This window comes from Eucalyptus grandis, chromosome 7 (assembly GCF_016545825.1).
Source record: "Eucalyptus grandis isolate ANBG69807.140 chromosome 7, ASM1654582v1, whole genome shotgun sequence".
NCBI classification, from domain to species: domain Eukaryota; kingdom Viridiplantae; phylum Streptophyta; class Magnoliopsida; order Myrtales; family Myrtaceae; genus Eucalyptus; species Eucalyptus grandis.
The window spans coordinates 4882274-4898268 of NC_052618.1; the positions used below are offsets into that span (position 1 = coordinate 4882274).

The following is a 15995-nucleotide window of genomic DNA, read 5'->3' on the forward strand; positions in this document are numbered from 1 at the left end:
TTGTTTTCGAGGAGGTAAGCTGATTTGAAAAAAATAAGGTGGTTTACATACAGTTGGATTTCTTAAAAAATGGAGATCATCGAGGCAGCAGTCTTCAAAGTAAAAATGGAGATCTTCGAGGCAGCGGTGTTCTAAGTGAAAATAGAGTTCTTGGAAGCATGGTAGTCAAGCGGCGGTCTTTAAAGCAAAAGGAAGGTCCTAGAAGCGGTGACCTTCAAAGTGAAAATAGAGGTCATCTATGTGCAGGGTCAAGCGGCACTTTGCAACGTAAGAGCTGAAATTTTTTTTCTCTAGTCTGAAGTGTAAGATCTGAGAGAAAGAGAGAAGGATGAAGGTGTTTAAAATTTTCCCAAAAGTTGCTCGACGTTTATGATCCCATAGGAGGTCAGAAATTTTACTTTTATTTAATTGCCACTTGTCAAGTGGTAAGTGGATCCAGCTGGACAAACGTGCGCCATGTTATACGTGATGCTTTTATATCATTGAATATTTCTCTATTCGAATGGAAAAAGTGCTTGTTAATATGACCCAAAGATTTTAAGCTGGAAGCCTAGATTCTGAATTTTGGCAAGAGCCTGTGAGGCCTCAAATGCCTAGACATAACGAAAAGAAAAAATTACGTGCGAAGTTGCTGGGTCGGACTTTATAATGAAAAGGTCCTGCTCAAGCCCGTTTAAAGCCCTTCGAAGCTCTATCTCTAGGTAGTATTCAATGTTGGAGCTCTCAATGGCAAAGTCTCTCCTTAAAAACCCTCAGTTAAATTTGGTGAAATGGTTGATATTTTGTAATGTGTTATTAAGAAACTGGCCAATCATAATTGCCTTGTGTTAAAAGTAAAAAGGCCGAATATGGGCTTCTAAAAGAATGCCGAATATGGGCTGCCATATAAACATACGGTGATATTGCAGTGCAGAAGCTTACAATTGGATGGCCTAATAAAACAATTGAATTGCAAACATCACCTGTCGACTTCTGAAGTTAATCACTCCTCTTTTTGAAAAAACACGTCAGTGGTAGAAGCTATTCTATATCGATTTCACTCTTAGATTTATTTTTCCCATCCTTAATATAAAATTATGTTGAAAAGATTCTCCGAACTTAGTAAAAGCTATGAAAAGCTCCTAAAAATGCTGTTGTTTATGGACAATTGGGCAAATTCGTAGCCATAAATGAGGCAATTTTAGAAAATGAAGATTTTAGAACAAAACAAATAGCTCATCTTGAAAGTTGAACAAGTAGAAAGGTGGAAGATGGGCGAGGCAAATTGTTTAGTAGAAGGAAAGGTGGTTAAAGGAAGTGCTCTGTCCCGCCCCCTTGAAGAGAGAAACAGAGGAGGAAGAAGGGGGAGATTGATGGGATGTAGCAATATTTTCAAGAGCATAGAAAAAGATTTAGAAGTCTATGCTGAAGACAATTTTTTTTGGGCCTAAGGCACGCACGGTACCCTGAATCAAATTAAGCTCTCGACTTAGTTGCCACGAATCAACAGATTCAACACAACACTACGAATTTGAAAATAGTGATGCTTAACATTTGACCAGAACTTGATGAGTGTACTGATAAAATAATGCATTCATGTATCCTCAATTTATCGAAACCAATTATATTAGATAATTTCACATGTAGAAATTCTTATCAAATATGTTGAAACCAATGGATGAAAATACTACTTTTTATCGAGAAAATCCCATTAAAGTCTTTCCTTAGTTGTCGTAAAAAACATGATTCTCAGAAGTCAAATTCTTCGTCAAACGGATTGTTATGCAACGATAATCCGATTGCACATTGATGCCACTCGCAACAACAAAAGTGGATTCCATAACTAGTTGGATTGCCCTATCAATTCACGTTAGATGTCAACAAGACCAAATTAACTGGTTTGATTCCAAGAACATATAGACCGGATCGAACAAAATTAGAGTTTTAAGGATCTTATTCAACGTTAGTGCATGGGGATATTCTATTACATTGCCCTATTGAAATTTGATGGATTGAGAACGTGCAATTTGGATCCATTAACAATATTGAATTCGATGAGGCCTGCTGAGAAGAAGCGGTTTTGGCTGGGACTCTTTACTCCATGGACCCCGCCCAAACACGCGGGGAGCGACTCATTACGCGTGCGTGCTGCAACGCGCGAAGAGGTGCAAAGACCTCCAGCTTGGAGATCGTTGACTTCAACTCTCAAGCATCTGCTAAATCCCTCTCTTTCTTTCCATGGAGCTTTGGAGCTAATCAGTGATGCTTCGTTGAATTACATGTGAGTAGAGCGTCTTCCTTCTGAACTCTTTCGCTCTTTCCAATGGTTGACCATGTTGTTCATCCGTACTGAGGATTGAATTTGATTATATGGTTCTGATCAGCGCTGCTTGTTGCATGGGGTGATGGGTCGGATGTATGTTGCTTCGTCCTTCTTTCGATCCACTGATTTTGCCTGAAAAATTCTGGGTTTGATCGAATTAAGTAGAAAGAACAAAAATGAAAAACCGATTGAAATGTTTCTCTCGTTTGGTTAGAAAGAAATGGGCAGGATGTATTCGTGTATTGGTCTATTCTTATGTATGAACTGCTTTTGTGCTTCTTCTATGATGCTAAGAGGAAGATGAGCTGTTGAGCTGATATGGAAGTTGAGTTTCGATGTGGTGTTCTTTATTGACATTTTTTATGGACTATTTTTGTGAACTCTTATGTGAACGGGGGATCTTGCAACCATCTGGCTAAGAAGTTTATATTCTTTCACTTGTAGCAGTTCTTCTTCTTATATAATCTTCTCCCTTGTTCTGTCTTTCCTAACCGGAGGAGTCATTCCACCATCAACTTCTAATGATTTTCTGTGTTCGCAACGTCTTTTTGTCTATTCGAACTCTGTCACCAATAGAACTGTTCTCTCCCTCTCCTCTCTTTTTCCATTGGAAAGTAGTTTACCAATAGCTGAATTGAGGTGAATCAGCTTTGCTTGCTGAAAATGTCCAAGTATTTACAGTTTCATGTTTTGGAGTCGAAGCATGTGCCATTGGTGCGTGTGCTAGAAAGATGAATTCATGATGCATCTAAGATTGCACTTAAAAGTAAAGTTGCCTTCTAAAATTGCAAAATTTCAGACTACATGCTAAAAACCTTAAATCAGTGTTAAAATGGCATGGCAATTTCATCTTGACAACATTGAAATTCATAATCTTCTTTGTCTCTGTAGTTTTCCAATTTTATTGTGAATGTTCAATATTCTCCAGCTTTTCCACACTCCTATCTTTGAGTTGATCGGAGAATGAAAATCAATGCATACAAGCAAGGTGGTCGGTGCATGTTCAGCACGCCCAGTAGATCTGACCTGTTGGTCTATGTGTTATTTCTATTCTTCTTTTGCGAGACTCTTCTAATTAAGTAGGCATTTATTGTGTAGATTTCTGGTTCTTATGACTTAAATAGGTTTTTTTTTATAGCTCTTGCACCCTACTCAAATGTCTGATTATGCTCTTCAAATTGTGACAGTAGTTTCGGTTGCAGGTCATATGAACATCTTGAGTAGTCGTGCTATCCTCAATCTGAGCTGTCTCTTCAGTATTTGACCCGGCGTCTCCAAAATTGAAGTTAGTCAACACCTAGACCTTATTTTTCTTTAGCAACTTTTCATCCTTTCCTTTAATATGTTGAATACAAAACTACTCTTAGAAATCGTTAGAGGAACAATAAACAGCTGTGATGCCACAATTAAAGGAGTCTATAATTTATCTGTCTCCTTGAAATGAAATATATTTAATTTGCTGGCGATAATGTTTATCAGGGTTCTATGTTTCTTGGCTACCAAATGTTAAGTAAAGGACTGTCAAATAAACGTGTGTTTCAATCGACTCCTTCCAATTCTTGCAGTTGTATGGAACAGATTTAAGAAAATGAAGAGCAGATCAAGATATTTTGGGTTAACTTTGGCACCCTCTTCGTTAGGATTTAAATTTTGGCATCTTTTTATTGTGCATAATAAATTTGTTCCCTTTTTCTGGTAAAGACTAGACATTCTTGTTCTTGCAACTACTACTTCTAGTGAGAATTTCCATTACGATTTATGTTAAGATTATAAACTCTAGCTGGTTGCTTGTACAGTATGGTTGAGGCAGCAGCTACGGCAGCAGCTGTTGAGGCATACAGGGATGGGAAAAGCTTAATAGCTTATGTTGGTCGCAAAATCGATTATGCGAATGATCTTGAAAAGAATTTTAGAAGGCTCAAAGAGGAAGTAGAGAAACTCTTTGCTAGGAGGGATGACGTGGAAGCTGAAGCAAACAAAGACAAGACAAAGAAAAAAACTAAAGAGTGTGAAGCCTGGATTGGTAGAGTTAAAAATGTTGAGAATGAGGTTCAAGAACTAGAAAATGAATTTAGAAAAGGAAGAAAACGTCCATGGAAAGGGCGTCGCATTTGGTCAGCTTCCAATTTCAGTAAACGTTTGGCTGAGAAGTGCGAGGAATTGCATAGTCTGTGGGCAGAAGGAAGACTTGAAACAGAAGCAGTTGTCGAGAGACCACCTGAGCGTGTCAGAACGATGCATGCTCCGAAAACAGAAAGCAAGCCATCAATCCATTGTGCTGTTGAAGAGGTCCTTGGTTACTTGCGGGACGACAATGTGAAAAGAATTGGGCTTTGGGGGACAGTGGGAATAGGGAAGACCACAATCATGCATAATTTGAATGATGATGTAGAGATCAGCAAAATGTTTGACATTGTAATTTCAGCATCAGTTTCCAAAGAGAGTAGCATGGAGAAGTTGCAAAAGGCAATTGCACAGAGGCTAAAATTGAATACTGAAGGGATCAGTGATCCACATGAAATATCGTGGAGAATATCAAAAGAATTGGAGAACAAAAGATACTTGCTTCTTCTGGATGAAGTTTGGAATGTTTTTGATTTACAGGCAGTAGGATTACATGATAACAGCCAGGATGGTAAGGTTGTATTAGCAAGTAGATACGAACATGTTTGTTGGGATATGGAAGTTGATGAGTTGGTCAATGTGAAAAGGCTGTCTGAAGCAGATGCATGGAAAATGTTCCGGGAGAAAGTGGGTAGGAATATTAATCTACCTGGTGTTGAACCACTTGCCCGTCTAGTGGTAACTGAATGTGCTGGTTTACCCCTTCTGATTGACAGAGTTGCAAGATATTTCAGAAAGAAGGGTAACATTAATCTCTGGAGGGATGGATTAAGAAGCTTGCGGAGATGGCCTAATGTCAAAGTCCAAGGCATGGACGAAGTTCTTGAATTTTTGAAATTCTGTTATGACGAGTTAGATGATGAAGGACAAAAGATTTGTTTCCTTTATGGCGCACTGTTTCCTGAGGATTCTGACGTCTATATAGATTATTTATTGGAGTGCTGGAGAGCAGAAGGCTTTCTTAGTGATGCAATTGATTTTACCGAAGCTCGTGATCGAGGGCATGGCATATTGCATGATCTCATTGATGTTTCCTTGCTAGAAAGAAGTGAAAAATTAAGCATGTCAGAATGAATAAAGTGCTTGAACATGGCACTCAAAATTTCGTCTGAAGGAAAAAATTCTAAATTCTTGGTGAAAGCTTGTGAGAGGCTGCATGAGGCCCCTAATGAAGAAGATTGGAAAATGGCAAACCGCATATCTCTGATGGATAACCAACTGTGCACATTACCAGAAATAGTAGATTGCACTTCTCTCCTTACCCTGATGCTGCAGAGAAATTATGAGCTGGCATTAATTCCAAACTCGTTCTTCAGATCTATGGAAAAGCTCAGAGTTCTGGACTTGCATGGCACTCAGATAACATCCTTGCCATTATCACTGTTGTCCCTAACAGCTCTAAGAGCACTTTATCTAAATTCTTGCAGCCTTTTAACTGAACTTCCCATTGACATGAAAGCATTGGCATATCTTGAGGTTCTTGATATCCGAAGCACTGGAATTGACTATTTGCCGGTTCAGATTGGGCACTTGCTTAATTTGAGATGCTTGCGGATTTCCTTATCCAATTCATGTATGAGACGGGTGATTGAGGGACAGTCAAGAGTCATGGACATTGGTCACAATGTCATCTCAAGGCTCTCTTTGTTGGAAGAACTTAGCATCGATGTGCATCCTAATAACCAATGGTGGGATGTGGTTGTAAAGGCTATTACCCAAGAAGTGGCCACCTTGACGCGCTTGACTTCCCTATCATTTTGTTTTCCTTCGTCGAATATCTGAAAATTTTTGTCACTAGCAGCTCACTCTTGAAGAATTGCTTCACCTTCCGATTCTCTGTTGGTTACCATGAGTCTACCAAATACCGAATCATTGATCATTTTGAGTATGAAATCTGCAGATGCTTGAAATATGCAAATGGGGTCGGTGTGGATCATGCAATTTCTGCTGTGCTTGCTGAAACTGATGCATTCGAACTTTTATGCCACAAGGGAATTTCAAGCATATCAGACTTTGGCAACGCCAATATCAACAAGGTGCGGGGTTGCCTGATTGAAGGGTGCTCTGACATCGAAGCCATGGTTGATGGCAACCATTCCACAGCAGGTGCATTGGAATGCATGGAGAAGATAGTTATAAACAATGCCCCAAAATTGACATGCCTTTGGAATGGTCCCGTCCAATCGGGATGCCTAGCCCAACTAACATCGCTAAGTATATGTAAATGTCCAAAATTGACGAAAATATTCTCCTGTGGTATGATTCAACTACTTTCTAAGCTTCAGTATTTGAGAGTTGAAGAGTGTCATGAGATTACAGAGATCATCATGAAAGCTGAAAACAACAATTTAGACCTAGTGCACTTCCAGTGTCGAAGACTCTAAAACTTATTGATCTGCCTAAGTTGAGAAGCATTTGGACTGATAACTCATTGGTGTGGCCGTCATTAGAGGGCATTACAATAGACACGTGCAAATCTCTGAGGAGTTTGCCCTTCGGCAACCATAATGCAGCCAAACTGAGACATATTGAAACTCAAAGAGTGTGGTGGAGGCAGCTATCCTGGCAGGAAGCTGAAGTTGAACAAAGATTACGACCTATATGCATATTCAGCCAGTAATTGGCCCATTTTATGACTGGTAAGAAGTTCAATTTCTAGGTGTTCGATGTTGCAATTTAATGCTGGGATCTAGTACCTTCCTGTCTCAAGTGTTTGATTATATGGTAGTATCATGCTTTGTTGACTAAAGATCTGTACTTTGTGATTGTTAGTTTCTTCTCAATAGTAAACTGAGCTTTATTGACTTGAATTCTTTGGGTATAATTTTGTTTAATGAACAGCGTCTGTTACTAGAAGGGTCGCAGAGAACCTGAGTCATAGAGAACCTGAGTTTGCCTTTGCTCACATATCTATCGTTGAAGGAGCTTTTAGCTAGTTGGAGGGCTTAGTTTACTGAGAACTAAGGTCAGTTTACATAATTTGTCTTCCATTTTTGTATCATGTATTATCAAACAATTGTATGTTGTAGTATTGCGACTTGAGAACTGAGTCAATTGTCTTCTAGTTTGTATAATTAACCAATTGTTAGACGAATCATTTGCTTACAAGCTGAATGTGTACATCGAGCCTTTTTCACGGACACGTGCTGTGGATGTGGATCTAATTACGTCAAATAGACAACTACAGGGAGCACAAAGAATTAGAATATAGAATAGTAAAGCAATATTAACCGTAAATTGTCAGGGCCCACTTGTTTAATTGTTATCACGCCAACCTTTAAAATACTATTCAAATTTCAAAAAATTATGAAAATATTATTTGTGAATCAATCTACCAAAATTATATCTTGTGAAGGTTTTAAGTGTTTCATATTACAAAAATGTCAGTGAGCCACAAAAAAATAAAAGTTAGGCAAAATGTAAACATAAAAGTCATTTCAAATATATTTGAACCTTTGACATATGCTCTCATACCATAGTAAACGAACTATCTGTTGAGTAATTTCCCGGATAAGTTCCTATGTCTATTTAAAGTGAAATCTACAGTTTCAGCATCTTTGGGGCCAGTTTTCGAGTATGGTCCTCGTTCTCGGCCATTTGCTGATTAATTTGGTTTATGACTTTAATAGTGTTTTTAGAATAAATATGCCGTTTTCTCATTTGAATGGACTTTATGTATATCTTTCTAGTTGTTAAAGAAGTCTCTAGGTTGGTCTACACATATTAGGATTTTTAGGCCTTTTAGCCCGGTATATATGCCGAAAAAGAATGATCTTGAGCTCGAAGAAGTTGCCCACATTAGACTTTCAGGTCAATGGGCTGGTTCCTTTCACAGCTCTGACTGGGATGTTGTCTGGAAACAAAACCCCCAAAAGCATTAATCAAGCATGCTTGTTAACATTATCCCTCCAAGAGTGGTGGTGCAGTTTGATTGCCACACTATTTCAGCTCGAGAATTTTGAAACCAAACTAGTTGGCAGGAAACAAACTGAATTTAATCTGTGACATCCCAAATTTTCAACCCCGTCTTCTACTGAATAAATTGAGCATTTCATTGACGCATCTATAGGGTTATTCTTAAAGCCGATCACTCTCGAGATAACTAGACTATCTGGGAAAATTATTAAGGAATTTTAAGGCAATAGACTTGAGAACTCGATCAAGAATCGGCTTCTCGACCGTGTCCATCCTTAGAGGCCATTACGGCACGATTAAAAATTGATTTGAAATCGAGATAAAGGCTGGATCGACGAGATGTGTGGCTAATCGTGGGTGACACCATTAAATTGGAAAATTCTTGTCGACCGGCATTAGATTGATTTTCTTATTGTTTTGGTACCCTGTGCCCGTATTTGAGTCCTTGAGATTTTCACGACAATCGTGAGTCGCTAATGAGTCGAGTGGGTTCGTAGTGGTTCGAAGAAAATCGACCACGGGTCATTTGCCCTAAAAAGTTCTGAAAACTACCCGGTAGTGTAGGTCACGCTAAAAACGCGCCAAGTTGAAATTAACTGAAAATTCAAGTCCGATTTCAGAAATTGAAGTTTCGGTCATGTCATAATAAATTATAGGAGTGTCGACACGTCTCGAAGATTTTTAGAGATTCCGAGATGTTTACAAAAAATCGGTTCGAATGCCGCGAAAATCAACGAAAATTCGGATAGACCAAATTAATTGAAATTTCGACTTCAAAGCTGAGCCTTTGAGTGTTGGAGACTGGCAGAAAATGGTACCGGATTTTCCTCTGACGAAATTGGGCCTCAATATGAGAAATTGGGTGAGGAGTTGAAGCTAATTTAAGGGAAATTCGGAATTATGCTTGGACAGCATTTTTTTGACTACATTTTGGATTAGTTGTTGAAATTAAAGTGGTAGAAAGTATTAAGGGCAAGAAGATATTTATGTGGGCTGTGGGGGACCAAGCATTTAATTTTTTGGCTAAGGGTTTAAGACTTTTGCTCCCCCTTAGCTGGCTTCTCCAACTGCGTACGCCACCCCCCTCCTTCGGACGTCTTCTCTTCACTCATCCGCACGAAGCAGCCTCATCCAATCTCTCTCCTCTTCGCTTCATTTTGTGCGACGCCTGAAGCTGAAGAAGACCGAGCGAAATTCCACCGCCAGCAGTCGCAACTCCTTTCATCCGCGCGTCCCTCAGCTCCACGCCAGCACGCCCTCATCTCGGTCAAATTCTCCACCAAGCGAAGCACTGGTTGACCAACAGCGTCGCTTGAAGAAGCCACGTCTTCACCGGGTTCTGCCATTCACCGCTGCCACTTGACAGCACTTGCGTTTGGTTCGGCCAACAAACCGACGTTGAAGACCATCGAGCGAGCTTCGATCCTCGCGTCTTCAACTTCGGTCCAAAGCCAGTGAAGCAGCGCCGAACGAAGCCGCCACTGCCTTCTGCACCCACGCGTCCCACCGAAGGCTACAAGCTTCTTCGTGTCTTCAATTTGCTGGTCAACATCTCCTTCCACTGAAGGAGCCGCACGTCCGAGGACTTCAGCGACTTGAAGACCCTAGCGAAGTCCACGTTTCTCTTCTTGGCCGCGCGTCTTCAGCATCTTCAACGCCACCGACGCCACCAATTCCCCTGTTGCAGTGCCACACGTCCACGGCCTACTGCCTCTTGGTCAACAAGCGAACCAGTCGAACCCCTCTGTTGACCCGCGCTTCCTCCTCACGCGGGCAACACCGAACGAACCAGCAGTCCACGACTTCTTCTCCGCCAGCTCACCATCGTCACCTGCAGTTCACGCATTTCCTTGGCCCAACAGAATTCAGTCTTCGGGCCCAGCAAAGCCAGCAGATTCCAGTGTCTTCGGCCTATCTTCTTTGCAGCAGCTCAGCCCAGTCATTTTGAGGCCCAGTTTCCAGCAACCAATTGAAGTCCAGCCCACGAATTTGAAGCTCAAGTGAAATCAGCCTAGAAATTCATCAGGCCCAACCCAATTTGGGTCCAGCCCAAAAGCAAGAATAAATCTCAGTTGGGCCAAGTCCAAGGCCCGTCCAAGTCCGCCGGTGTCGTCGAAAGTCCAATTTCAGCCACCGTCGCGTCGCTGTTGCGGTGATATGGTCTTTGCTCTTATCAAGTGAGTTTTACTCACTAAAGCTTTCTTAGTTTGCTAATTATACTTAAGGTTGGTTAGATTTAATTAAATGCAATTAGGTGGTTAGATTAGTTTAGATCAATTAAATTAGAGACTTAATGATGCATGTTAGGTGGTTAGAAATAGACATTAGTAAGTAGACATGCCATGTTATTTATGGAACGAGTCTCGGTAATTTTCTGGGCTTGTCTTGGTATCCAATTCGGCATTACGAGCCTAAATTGGATTTTTATAATTATTTATTTAATTTTCGAAATTAATTATTTAATTATTTATTTTTCCAGAAATTCAACTAAGGATGGCGGTGGACCGGAATTTCGCGTTGATTGTCGTGGTGCGGTCGTTTATTTATTTGAGCTTTATTTGGTGCTAAAGTAATTTAGGAGTGAATTTAAGATTTATTCATAAATTAGATCTTGAGAGGGTCGGGTGGGACCGAGAAGCCACTAAATCTTGAAAGGATCGGGTGGGACCGAGAAGCCACTAAATCTTGAGAGGGTTGGGTGGGGAAAAGCCACTAGATCTTGAGAGGGTCGGGTGGGGACCGTAAAGCTACTAAATCTAAGGAATTGCTTGAAGTAGGATGAACAACCTAGAAAGGGTCCAGATTGACATGAAATCGACTAGGTCGATTTGATCGATCTTCGATCGGTGACGTGATTGTTTGAATGCCTATTGAGCTGTACTAATATGCAAATGGAATCTGAGGCCAAGGTAAGTCCTCCAACTCGTGCCGTGTTTAGGCTGCCTATAGTGTATTGGCTTTCTAATCGAGTCTTAGGAAGTAGGACTCGCTGAGACATGGTCTCATTGGTTATTAAATAACCATTTCGGGACCCCGAGGAGAAGCTAGGAAGAGGAACCGAAGGGAGAAAGACTTTTGAAGAAGAAGATGATCCAGAGAGTGATCTTGAATATAACCAGGATGTGGTGAGATCCCATCCCTTTTGTAAACCCCTGTCTTAGCATAGATAGGTGTGAGACAAGTATGTTGTGAATAGTATTGTAAATATACTATGAGTTGCGCTGTTAAGGAAAGTGTGGTTGTGAATTTCAATATGAAAAATATGACATGCATTCCTATCCCATTGTTTTATTGTCTGGGGATTTATAACTGCTTTCGCATGTGCTTAATAAAAAGAAATGGTCGGCGATACATAGTCCTGATATATCGCATTCTAAAATCGACCAAGTAGAAGGATGTGCGCGCGTCCGAGGATCGGGGCGTGACATAATCAGACTTCGTTTATTTTCTGTAGTTGCTAGAGTTTTTTTTTTTTTTTTTGGACGAAAGTAGTGCTTGCATTTCATTCTTTGATACGAGGATTACAAGGAAAGGATAATTTGAAATCGAACTTAAAATATTCCAAAGGGGTTGCGGTGGTTCGATCTCGGCCAACCCGAGGGAAGGGTTTTAGGCGAAATGCTTTTGCTACCCAAATGCGGCGTAATTTGCATCTCGGAACAGTGGGTTAGCTTTGCGTGGGGTACTTGGGCCAAAGTCTGTGGCACTCTGTGTCGGGTCCTTCACGGCCCATGGTGCTTACATTCGGCCCATAATGGACTCTACAAGCGTGCGGCAATCGGTTTCACAAACTAAAGACTTCTTCGCTTCTTGTACTTGCCCCACGTGGGTGTCGTTCTCTTTCTTCAACAAAAGCAGTCCATGGAGCACGGCTAGGGTTTTCGCTTGAAGGGGTGAGGAGGCGTGGATGGCTTTGGCGAATCCCTCAACGATTACTCCGCTGGAATTTCGCAGAAGGCCTGCAACAGAGCTGGCGAATTCTCCTTCCACCCAAGAGCAGTCAACGTTCAACTTCAAGTTTCCTCCTTCCGGCGCTGTCCAGGTCGTGGGTGAGTTCTGCGCTGCAGTTGTTCTGTTTGTGGTACTTCGGTTCCATCTTTTGAAGCTTCGACTCTGTGCTAGGGCGTTCGCCACTATGGCCTCTGCTTTCGGCTTCCTGTCACGGAAGATGTGGTGATTTCGATATTTCCAGATCTGCCAGAGCACCTCCACCACGAGCCCTTCATCCGGTGAGTCTGTCTTTGCTTCAAAAAATTCTGCGAGCCATTTATCCATTACGGTGGCCGATCGTGTACTAGTGCTGAGGTTCAAACTTGGATCGACCATACTGTTTATTGTGTTGCAGAAGAAAAATAAGTGCTCGACTGTCTCGGGGAATTTGGCGCAAAGCGGACATAGTGGGTCAGGTAGGATTCTTCTCTGGTAAAGTTTTTCTTTTGTTGGGATAGCATCCTGGCAAAGGCTCCACAGGAACACTTTTAGCTTGGGGGGAATTGATAGTTGCCATAGCTTTGTCCATAGGGTTCGGGGAGGCTGATATGAAGTGGATGCCCTGTTTCTGTCTTGCTGATTGGAATGATCATACACTTTGTTATACCCGCTTTTAACTGTGTAGTTCCCTGTGTTGTTTCCAGTCCAAATCAGTTGATCTGGTTTAGTCTGCATCGTGATGGGTATAGATAAGATTTCGTTCACAATTCTCCGTTCAAAAAAGTGATTCATCACCGGTTCTTTCCACTCTCTTTTTTCCTCATCAATTAATTCCACTACCAGTTGAGGCTCTTCTCTACTTTCTGGGCCTCCTAGCACGCCCTGTGATAACCAGTGATCTTGTCGAATATTAATGGATTTTCCATCTCCCACTGTCCACCGAATAGCTGGTTCAATGGCATCCCGTCCCATTAGGATGCTCTGCCATCCCCACGAGGGTCGTTGGCCTTTTTTTGCTCGCCATAAGTTGCCATTAGGGAAGTATATGCCCCTCAGAATCTGACTCCATAATGCTGCGGGTGACTGGGATAATCGCCACGCTTGTTTTCCCAATAAGGCTTTGTTTAAAATGAGCAAATCTTTAAAGCCTAGACCTCCCCTGTCTTTTCTGGACTTTAGGACCTCCCAACTCTTCCAATGTATGCCTTTCCTCACTTCATTTTGCTTCCACCAGAATGCTGCTATTCTTTTTTCAATAGCTCGACAGATTGAGACAGGTATTTTAAAGATGGACATTGCATAATGCGGCAGCGCTTGCACAACGGTTTTTATCAATATTTCTTTCCCGCTTTAGACAAAAATTTCTCCTTCCAGCCCTCTAGCTTCATGTTTACTCGTGCCAAGATCACGCAAACATTTCTTTTTGGTTTGACCCCAATCGAGATGGTATCCCTAAATATTTCCCCGTTCTTTCAATGCTTGGTACGCGCATTTCTTGAGCCATGTTCTCCTTTAAAGCTTGTGGACAGCCTTGACTGAAGAAAATGCGACTTATTCAGATTGATTGCTTGCCCCGTCGCATAGCAATATTGATTTAGGATAGCTGCTAGACCTTGACACTCTCTAATCGTACCATCCATAAAGAAGATTGCATCATCGGCAAACAACAAATGAGATAGAATTGGGCAGTTCCTGTTTAGTTTTATCCCCTTAAGACTTCCATCCTCTATTGCTTTGTTCATCATCCAAGAGAGAACATTGGTTATCAGTATGAATAGGTAGGGAGATAACGGGTCTCCTTGTCGGATACCCCGTGTTGGGGTGAAATACTCTGTTGACTCTCCATTTACTTTCACATTATAAGTGACTGTTGTCACACATTGCATGATTAAATGGACCCATTGTTCACTAAAGCCCATATGTATCATACTCAGCTGAAGAAAGTCCCACTCCACCCTGTCATGCTTTCTGCATGTCTAGCTTCAATATTGCTTGAAATTTCTTGTTTCTCTTCTTTACCCTCATTTGATGCAACACCTCTTGAACAATGAGGATGTTGTCCTGTATTTGCCTACCTTGGACAAAGGCACTCTGTTCCTGTTCAATGATCTGTGGTAGCCATGGCTTTAATCTGTTTGCCAATACCTTTGAGATTATTTTATAGCTGAAGTTACATAAGCTGATTGGTCGGAACTGGCTGATGCTTTCTGGATTTTTAATTTTCGGTATAAGTGCAATGTGTGTTTTGTTGAGGATGGGGTCAAGAGTACCTGATTCGAAGAAGTTCTGGACTAACAGCATCACTTCCCCTTGTATATCATCCCAGAAATGCTGGTAAAATTTCCCATTTAGACCGTCTGGTCCTGGAGCCTTTAGAGTGCCAAGCTGAAAAACAGCCTCTTTTACTTCTTCGGGTGAAATGGTTGCCATCAAATCTGCATTCATCTCTGATGTCACTACTTTCTTGCATTGGTTAAGGATGGGTTGGATATTCCTTGAGCCCACTGATTCATAGAGGGAGTGATAATAATCTACTATATGTTGTTTAAGCATCTTTGGGTCTCTGCTCCAATTCTGGTCATCAATCTTCAACATTGTGATTTTGTTTCGTTGCCGTCTTTGAACTACTGTGGCATGGAAATATTTAGTGTTTCTATCCCCCCATTGGAGCCAATTAATCCGGGATCTAAGTCCCCAATACATTTCTTCCCGTCTCCATAGTTGGTCTATTCTCTCTTTAATCTGCTGCATTTCATGTTTGCTGGAATATTCATTTTTGCTGTTTGTGAGTTCCGTGAGTCTTCTCTTCAGTGCTTTTATTTGGGAAGCTGCATTAGAGAATTTCTGTTTACTCCATTTCTCTAGCTCTTCTGTGACTTGGTGGATTTTCCATGAGAACCTGTGATGGTTTGTTGCCCAGCTATCCATAATGACATCTCTGCACTCTTTTTCTTCGAGCCAATATGATTCAAATCTGAATTCCCTCTTTCTTTTGCTATGAGTTGAGCATTCACTTTTCCCTGCATATCATATTTCTCATATAATTTAGTCAGCAGCCAACACAAAGTCTCTCAAAGGAAAAAGTCGCCACGTTATATCAAATTCTTTACAGGAAAAGAATTGACCATCTCCTTTCAAAAACTAATGTGTTGGAAATGACACATACCCGAGTTGAACACTCTAAGAGAGCAGCAGATGCATAGCTGAGACAAAACCATCTAGATATCGAAGCATTTGGAGTTCAGACTGATGGGCTGACGATTAACGATTTTGTAGATGTTGGTTGGTGCATCAGATTCAAGATTCACCTCGATTTGATTCTTTCTTTTTATGAGTTCATTTGGTCAAATCATCCAAAACCAATACAGACCCCTTGTTTGATTAAGCTGCCTCTTACAAGGCACTTTTTTTTTTTTTTTTTGTAATTGTCATGTCTAGGCCAACTAACAAATATCTCAACTAATCTGCCTGCCCAAGCGGGTTTAAGGCTAGAGCATATGCAATAAGATTTTTCCACTGTAATTTTATCTTGGTTGATGTTGGAGAGGAAACAACCACTGGATCAATTTTTAAATGAGGTCAAACTAAAAATGAATATTAGTCTAAGCAAATCTCCTTGTTATGCATTCTGTTGTTCATAATTCGATGCATTCATGGAATGTCTAGTGTGGTAAGTGGGTACAAATGTCTACAATACCAAGGGATAAAGAAAAAGAAACGTAAT

The 15995-nt window shown here is 41.0% G+C and overlaps 1 protein-coding gene and 1 long non-coding RNA gene across 2 annotated transcripts; both read left to right on the forward strand.

Moving 5' to 3' along the window:
• Positions 1-2125: 2125 nt before the first annotated feature.
• LOC104452517 (disease resistance protein UNI) lies at positions 2126-5505 on the forward strand. The gene is made up of 2 exons (XM_018859593.2): positions 2126-2260; positions 4099-5505. The coding sequence occupies exon 2, from the start codon at positions 4100-4102 to the stop codon at positions 5498-5500; it is 1401 nt and encodes a 466-aa protein (XP_018715138.2). The 5' UTR covers positions 2126-2260; position 4099; the 3' UTR covers positions 5501-5505.
• A 1300-nt stretch (positions 5506-6805) lies between these two features.
• LOC120295416 lies at positions 6806-7566 on the forward strand. Its single transcript, XR_005552783.1, has 2 exons — positions 6806-7065; positions 7268-7566. It is a non-coding gene; the product is annotated as an uncharacterized LOC120295416 (long non-coding RNA).
• The last annotated feature ends 8429 nt before the right edge of the window (positions 7567-15995 follow it).